This window comes from Opisthorchis viverrini, assembly GCF_000715545.1.
Source record: "Opisthorchis viverrini unplaced genomic scaffold opera_v5_3, whole genome shotgun sequence".
NCBI lineage: Eukaryota > Metazoa > Platyhelminthes > Trematoda > Opisthorchiida > Opisthorchiidae > Opisthorchis > Opisthorchis viverrini.
The window spans coordinates 3761488-3769968 of record NW_008751659.1 but is presented as its reverse complement, the minus strand read 5'-3'; the positions used below and the strand labels follow the sequence as shown (position 1 = coordinate 3769968).

Sequence of the window (8481 nt, the reverse complement as noted above, 5' to 3'; positions counted from 1 at the left end):
ATAAGGGCAGATGAATCGGACCTAGCATGAGTTTAACGTGATGGCATCCACAGGCACCAAGATCACCCGCACATGTAGCAAGCATTATCAGCATCACCAACCAAAATTCAAACCAGGCGGCAGATGTTCACATATTCGTATAGATCGTCCAGGACAGTGCCTGAACTGCAAATTTTTGTTAACGGAACTACCGCATCACAGCTAACTCAGACCTCGGTAGGTATCATCAGTCACACTCAACGGACATGTACATTCCAGTGAGTGCGCTTGATTCGTTGAATCACGCTGAATTTTCTGGTTAGCAGCCAATTATGTCCAATTCGATTGAATGTTAAGGAGCTTTACATCCAATAAACCTTCTTATGAAAGCTACCTCTCTGTTAAGAGAGCAGTTATTTGCAGGTCATACGTAACAACTGGGTTGTTTACTAGTTTGAAATACGGTCTATGCTTTGACGCGACTGAAGTCGCTTCGAAACCAAGAAATCAGCTTCGGTTCTATGAGTCAATGCAGTCTAGCCAGACTAATTTAGTGAGTTTTGGTAGGCGTGCCCAGTTCAGTGATTTCGAACAGCTTATCCTCGTAGACCTCAGAAAATGACTCAAATGCCAACTCGTCACTTGCTCGTTAAGGTGCTGCTATTAACGTGTGCAACGTCCGAACAGCCCGTAAGGGAGCACATTCCATGGGCCAAACATGAGTACCAAACCACTAAGTAGCTTCAAATGAAAACCATTGACGAAAATGCGAAATCACATAAAACTGGTCATAATTGCCGATAGATTTGATAACTAATCCCAAATCCATCGGACTAGGTGAGAGAATGCACTATTTAGTCCAGCGATCCTTACATCATCCTCGGAAGTGTTCGTACGCATGTCGTTAGCCTTTATATCAGCTCCATGTAGTACATAAGCTCGAGAGAGCTCAATGATTAAGGCGTGAACTAAACAGCCCAACTCGGGTGTCTCGACTGCTCCCGTCCAGACTTGCACAACGTAGTAGTATCACATCCCTCGTGTGGCATGGCAGCTAGGCACCGAAAACGTGTTACAGCTGAGCGGTCACCAGTATGAAGTATTTCATCATGAGACTGCGATGAGTCGGTGCACTAGAGGAATACAGAACCGTGGCCGATAACGTACGATGGATTCCGCGGTCGAGTTTGTTGCCGCCGTTATTGGTATTACACTCAGACAGACCTAACATAACGCACGCGGATAGCCTACTGTAAAACGGAGAATTCAAAGGCTGTGTTTTTTTCAAATAATAAATAGATAATATTCGTTCGGCTGCAACACCATTTTGGTGCCTAGCTGCCAAGCAACCCCACAGAAGCAAGAAGGCTGGGACACTGCCAAACTATCCGAGCCTAGGCAGGCGCAGTCGAGATGGTGTGGTGTGGTTCGAATGACAGACCTGATCAGTAAGTTCAGGCCTTAATCAATGAGCTATCTTGAGCTCGCGTTTCTCAGAGCACTGGAAGTAAGAAAAGAAGATTCCACATGGCTGGGGTGTGCAAAGGGACTATATAATTTCATCATTCAAGGGCTACTTGCCAAAATGAACACAGTTGTGTTTGGGAGTTCCGAAAAGGAGAACTTCCAACCTGTGGTATCCCCTATGCGATTCCTACCTCTTTTACGTCAGTTTTCCTAGTTGATTCTTGTGTGGTTGTGTGACCTGCAGAATTCTGGTTATAACAGTCTTCCTGTTTCGGCGCGATAATGCTGGTCCGTACCTATTTCTGTGAATTAAGTCTCCTGTGACGAGTACAACCTCAGGGCTTTTGCAATCCTCTTTTCAAAGTACGATACTCCGTCGAGGCTGACCACCAATGGCCAGAAACAACTACGACTCAATAGATTCAAACGGTGAAATTGATGACGTGACAAAATTTGAGAAAAACTCTCAATCTTAGTTATCATCACATTGCTAACTGGGAATCCCATCAGTGAGTCGTGCCATGAGTCGGGACATAGAACAAAACGAATGCCAACGTCATGAACATTAAAAACATAAGGAAGAATCGCAATCAAGTGATGAGTTACAATCAACACCAATCAGGTATGGGACTATATGTTTAGTGACTCCGGTTGCGGCAGGAAAGAATGCAAATTTGGAGAGCCACCGCACCCAACATCCAGCAGAAATCACTATATCTCTACACATCTGATGAATTCCGAAGGTAACGATATTCCATCTAGAAGGATACCAATGCCTGTGACCTAGAACTTTTTTCCTAGAGGTCCTCCTCAGGAAGTACAATGCATAAACAGATCGAAAACGACATGCATCCGTCACGCACTATTCCAGTTAATACACTGTTCCCACCAGACCTGACCAATGTTTCGGAGACACCGATGGTCAAACACTGACATCCTTCGTATGCCCTCTGTGCGTAGAGACCACGCCTCTGATCCATAATAAAAAATATTCGTTCACCTGCAACACCTTTCGATGCCTAGTTGCCATGCCACCCGAAAGAAGCACGAGGGATGGGATACTGTCAGGTAGCCTGAGCCTAGACAGGGGAAGTTGAGAGGCAGAGGTCGGGTACGAACCAGACCTTCCGGTCAGTAAATTCACGGCCTAACTACTGAGTCATCTCGCCCATCTCTCTGATCCATAAAGCACCATGGATCGCAATGGTGCAATGTAAACGGCGGCACCATATGTGTCAGAGGTTGGCAAAAACTGCCCCGGGCGCCCAGGTTCAAAAAGTAACTTCACCTCCAGCCAGTCTACCGGAACACACACAACCGCACAGATAAACAAACTTATCTACCACGCCGATTGGCTCGCCTGCAGCATGGGTTTCGGGTTTGATCCCATCCAGTCTTATAGCAGTACTTTACACCTTGCAGGTGTGAAGCACGTGCCAAACTGAGTGGTTATTTATAATGGTTTGGATTTTTGAAGGATCTGATCTGTTCCATTCATGTCCACTGGGTTCTTCCAGCGGTTGTGTTGGAGGAGACCACGTGAACTGTTCTTTGAAGTGCTCAGCCCATTGCTCAGGACAACAATCGAGGGAGTGAATTACCTTTCCGTCTATTCCACATATCGTTTCGCTGACAATTGCTTTCTTTTGACCGGATGATCGAATCAGCTGAAATAGGGGTGGCCGTCGCCTGTAGTGCAAGCTTTCTCCATCTCCTAGGCCTTCGAAATCCACCAGCGTTCTGTCATTCTTCAAACTCCTGATTATGTGCAGTATGAAGGACCTGTGTGCGCCATTACAGTCGTCAACTGCTGGTATGGCCCGAAGATCCACGTAACACGTGTTCACAACTGAAGTTATAGGGATCTTCCCTGAGTAGAAAACTAACCTTGAGGTAAGTGTTAGTCATCTCCCGGGATATATACCAACTCATGTTCATGATTGAAATACCAAGGACCAAAGACCGTAAACTACATAACAAACAGTATCGCAATTACACCCCAGGTTACTATTGATTTCGTTCTAAAATTGCCAATACATATGCATGGGGTGTTCAAACTAAGCTCTATAGAGATCAGCTGACCGTGGTAAGACACCGAATGGTCGTGAATGCCATCTGGCCTTTAAATCAAACAAAGGTTGGCAAAACGCTACGACTGGTTTAACGTCTCTAGGGTCAAATTGGATGCCATATAGCCTCAGATCCTCCTTAAAAACGGTTGTGTTCATCGAAAATTAAGAATCTCAAGGACATAAGAGACATGTAAGAAATTCGAATGACCCAAATTTACAACAGAGCAGAAACAAAATTATTGAATTGCGTCGTCAGAGCATAAACAAAGGATGTGCGCGACGGCAACGTTTCAGACAAGGTAACCTGTTCAAATGCGTTGTCATTCAACTCCACTAGAGGAGTCTGACGAAGAGTCAGTTGACATGGTGTCCACGTCATCACACTTGCGTTTACTATTCCTCGTCTGAGACAGTGACGTCTTGGGAGAGGGGCCAGACCCAAAGCTGGGATCGCCGTAGGTGGGAGGGGGTAAATGTAGTGCCGACTGCGACTGAGCGGAGGAACCTGGTGAGAGAGAGGGGTTTGTACGGTGACCAGTACTTGGCATCTTGGAGAAACCTGCAGTGCCATGCCTGGTTGAGGGTGGAGCAGCCCCCACAGGTGACTGAGTTAAGGGAGTCACACCAGTGCGAGATGGATGTCCGGGACGCCCGTGAGGCTCCAGCATCGAAGCCAACGAGGTATTTGGTGGACGAACAGAATGGGAAGGACCTAGTAATTCGTTACTACTAGGCGCGCTGGTTGAACTCCACCCGGACGGGTTGGACTGAGAAAGTGTGAGCGGAGAAGAGACCATATTCACTCCCGGAAGAATCATAGTCGGGGAGCCGGAGACTGGGAGAAATGGGAAGTCAGTTTAGTTTTAGGACGTCACAAAATGCATCTATGGGCAGAAGATTGAACCAAAAGCAGAGTAAAGGCATCCTCAATCCATATGATTCACTTATCATTTCGAACTTCAGAGGCCAGATTAGCAACAGACGTCTACACAGCATCATCAAACAAAAAGATCACATAGCCATGGTGAATCACCCTCAATCCGGGCTCTGATGAACTTGAGGTTATGCGGTCATGCTTGGTATGGTATAGTTCTGAGGGTCAATCAGATTCCAGGACTATGGTCTCCATAATGGAGACCCCGGAGACATCCTTCATCAGTCATGATTCATCGGCTAGGCTACTCTGAAAAAATGTGGTCTACAATTTACTCCCAAAAGGGGCGTTTTTCATGTACCATTTCTGAGGAGACTTGTACTCCGTCTAACCATTGCTCAAAGCCCTTTGCGTACATCTTGCATCATTCCGTGATACGAGTGTGGGTTAAACGTCTGTATGTGGTCCGCAATCTGATGCACCACAGATACGTAAAACCTGAATTAAAACCCTGATGCTAGTGAGACGTTCGGTTGCCCCGAAATTCCCAAGACGAAAAAAGATACAAAAATGCAGAGACGGATTGTTGAAACAGAAAATACGAACACGTAGAGTAGTGGTCTGTCACAGAAAATGTATGCAGGGATTACCGGCGTTATTCTACAAAGCATGGCATGCAACTGACCTCAGAGTGGAGTACGCCGTTGCTTTTAGGTCCTATAACCTCGGATAATTGTGTATGGCGTGCGAAAATCAAGCTGCTGATAACGGTTTTGGTCGCTGACGGTCCTCAGGTGGATTTATTATAATAATGTTCGGTGTATGCGTCCTTAGGGAATCGGGACTTCTTGTCATAGATCCCTTTCCTAATTCTCCTTTGTTGTCAAGCCCGGACATTCCTTCCCCACAGATGTGGCAGTTAAGCCCTCATGAATAACGAAGAGGACTTATTAGATCTTCGCTGTCTATGAGAGCAATAGGACATGCAGCACAGGTCAACGAAAAGTTAATTTTTTATCACAGAAAAGTCAGGGCTGAAACGCTTGAGCCGTTTCAGAACATAACCTGAGCGAAAGTTCGGATAAAAAGATTGGGGCAAAAACAGACACCACTTTCAAGGCTCCGAAGGGGCCAGTAATCGAACGCTAAGCCCTACAGGGGACTTGGCTGGGCACCACGTGACATGTTATGGCTTTTCCGTTTGAAGTATTGATAACGCGTTGCTTTCAGGTGTTATACTGCCAATTCGTTTGTTGATTGTTGGCTTGTTAAGCCATTTGTGAACAGTTCTTTGGAAGTGAACTCTATGAAGTTGACAGCTAATCTCACATAAAATTCATTAAAGGACTGGCGAAGGCGTCAGCTAATGGAGTAAGCCCGAGGAAGATCGAACATACGATGGAACGTACGATGCATTGCAGTGTATCATGTTCCACGCAATTTTTATCAGGACTTTTTACTGAATCAAGTTTCACCAGATATAAAATTTAGAAAAAATCAATAAGCCACGTACCATGAGAAGTGATTGAGGTGCCCGGGATCATGGGTATACTAGAGTGAGCTGGGGGGTTGATTGTAGAGGCGCTTGGGGTGTTACCAGTTGCCGCAAAGGGTGTACCACTGAGCCCGACTGCTGGAGTGGTGGTACTAGCAAGAGTGGCAGCCGCGGCAGCTGTCTCTGACAGAGCGTCCCAAAGTGAGGGTCGAAAATGTCCGTTATCATCCAAGTGACCCAAATAGCCGCGGCGTATTTCCTCTCGATTTGGATATGGGCGCCGGGGGTCACCCTGAACCCAATTATCCGGAGCACTCACACCATGTGTAGCGCTAATGCGATGAGAAAATCGTACCAGTTCATCAACATCGACAGGATTTTTCACCGCCTTTACCATTGTGTCCAACTTTTGCCGGGAATAGTAGAGAGCAGTGCTCTGAAACCCAAGAATGTTGTCAAATAACTTTGGAAGGAAATTACCAGGAGAACTTCGGCCTTCTTTAACTGAAGCTGACATGCATTGATTTGCTTATCTGATTTGATGCAATCAGAACGAAGGACATCGATTTTCTTTTGCAATTCGTTCTGGGCCTCAACTAAGATGAAATCAAGACACATTGTTCAGTATGGACGACAAACCTTCTGTAAGTGTCATCTTTAGCTGTTGATCCTTTTCCAAGAGTAGTTCAACCAAAGATTCCAGGTTTACTGAAGACTGTTTTTTGGTCAGCACAGAAAGTATATCACTGGCGATCCATAATACTTAAGAACCGATTAGGACATACCGTAGGACGGCGTCAGTACTTTCAAGGTGACTCAAAAGCTTCTGTTTGGTGGATATGCGTGTACTCATAACGTCTGCTGTAGAATAGCTACAACAAAATGGACAAAAGAAAAAGTGAATCCGAATGAAAAGACTGGTGTGTCGCAAAAAAATATGAATACAGGTGTCACGGAAACGAAGAACAACAATCCTCAAATCGGCGTGTCGTCAGTCTATTCAGTTAATCAGTTATAAACCTAAAAAGGGTCGAGGTGGACCAAGTGGTTAGAGCGCGGATTTACTGACCCGAACGTCCGTGGTTCGAACCCGACCTCCGCCACTTGACTTCCCCTGTCTAGGCTTGGGCGACAGGGCAGTATCCCAGCCATCGTGCCTCCTTCGTGTGGCATGGCAGCTAGGCACCGAAAGGGTGCTACAGCTGAACGATATAAACCTAAAGTAAACTGGTTGTGGCTGCTAAGTTCGTTCGTTGAGGACAGGAGGAACATCTGGATGACAGATATTTTAGAATGAGCGAAACGAGTTCGTCCATATCTACCCAATTCTCCTCTCAAATTCGGAATTGAGATAGCAGCGCATTGAAGACGGAGCTACAGATGTGGGGGCGTCACGGACTGCATGAGTGAACCATGTCGATCGGTTAGTAACTGCTAATTCGTCTCATCTATCTGTGTTTGCCCGAGAAGTTGGTGAAACGGTTGAGTTTGTTGGTGAATGTTTCATACTACGTCTCCAATTCACAGACCGGACTTTCACAAATAAACATTTCGCTTTCAGATTGAGCCACCACGTTAAAAGGACGCCAATGGATTCTGTGTACAGTACGTAATGCCACACGCGTTCATCATGATAAGAACCGATGACACTAATGCCATCCAAGTAAGCGACAACCCCATTTAGGTCAGTCACTACTGCATCCATTATTTCGTAGAACATGGTTGGTGATATCTTCACATCCATGGTAGGCGTTTAAATTAAAATATACCACGGTCCTTGTTTATTATCAACAATTCTTTGGAATTATTAACAGCCTATGCATGGGGGCAAACGGTACCAAGCCCAAACCTTGCAAAACATGTCTCGCCGTTGCTTTACACAAATAAATCGTCTGGTAGAGAAACTGACTTAAGCTCAGTACATCACCGAGTCCAGCGGAATAGTCCATCACGAAAATAAATCTTAACAGGAACCTTAATTAGACAACAATTTGTGCACGGAAGCTTCCCGTATGCTCTTACACACCCGAAAGTCTAAAAATACAAATGCAAGGTTCTGTGGGATCTCTTGCTGGGCGAGCGTGTTATGGGAAATAAGCCAGTCAACTGAGACGAATGCGCCTTGGAAATAAAAAAAATGCTTAAATTGTGGGTTGTTTATACGTATGAAATTATTCTAACATTTCATGAAGTGGGAAGATTAGGTCAACGCAACCTCAACCAAGCTGGAATCCCGCTAGCTCTCGAGTCAAGGTTTGGCGATCCACCCTAAGGGGAGAAGGACAAGTGACGCCAACATTCCCATCACGACTGGAGCGGGGCTGACCTTCCTCACTCACTACTGGTCCCGTTTCTGGAAGCGAACACAATCACCGATTCCCCCCTAATGTCTGAGGCAGTCTCGTTATCCCAGATGCGAGCAGATAGACAAGGTAAGCGCTAACTCAGTGCTTTACACTATCTTTGAACAATGTGGGTGGGAGGTCATTCGGACGCGCTCTAGAGAACATATGCAGTCAAATACCTCTGAGACCGTAAGGGGTTCTAAGTTTATGTCCATGGTTGCATTTTAGTTGTGGGACCCAAATTGGTGG

General features: G+C 45.7%; 1 protein-coding gene across 1 annotated transcript; it reads right to left on the bottom strand.

Annotated features, from left to right (window-relative positions):
• Nucleotides 1–3555: 3555 nt before the first annotated feature.
• On the bottom strand, nucleotides 3556–6740 carry T265_00356 (hypothetical protein; the record flags this gene model as incomplete). Its single annotated transcript, XM_009164101.1, has 5 exons — nucleotides 3556–4353; nucleotides 5906–6323; nucleotides 6368–6483; nucleotides 6527–6633; nucleotides 6673–6740. The coding sequence occupies 5 exons, from the start codon at nucleotides 6738–6740 to the stop codon at nucleotides 3839–3841; spliced, it is 1224 nt and encodes a 407-aa protein (XP_009162365.1).
• Between the last annotated feature and the right edge of the window lie 1741 nt (nucleotides 6741–8481).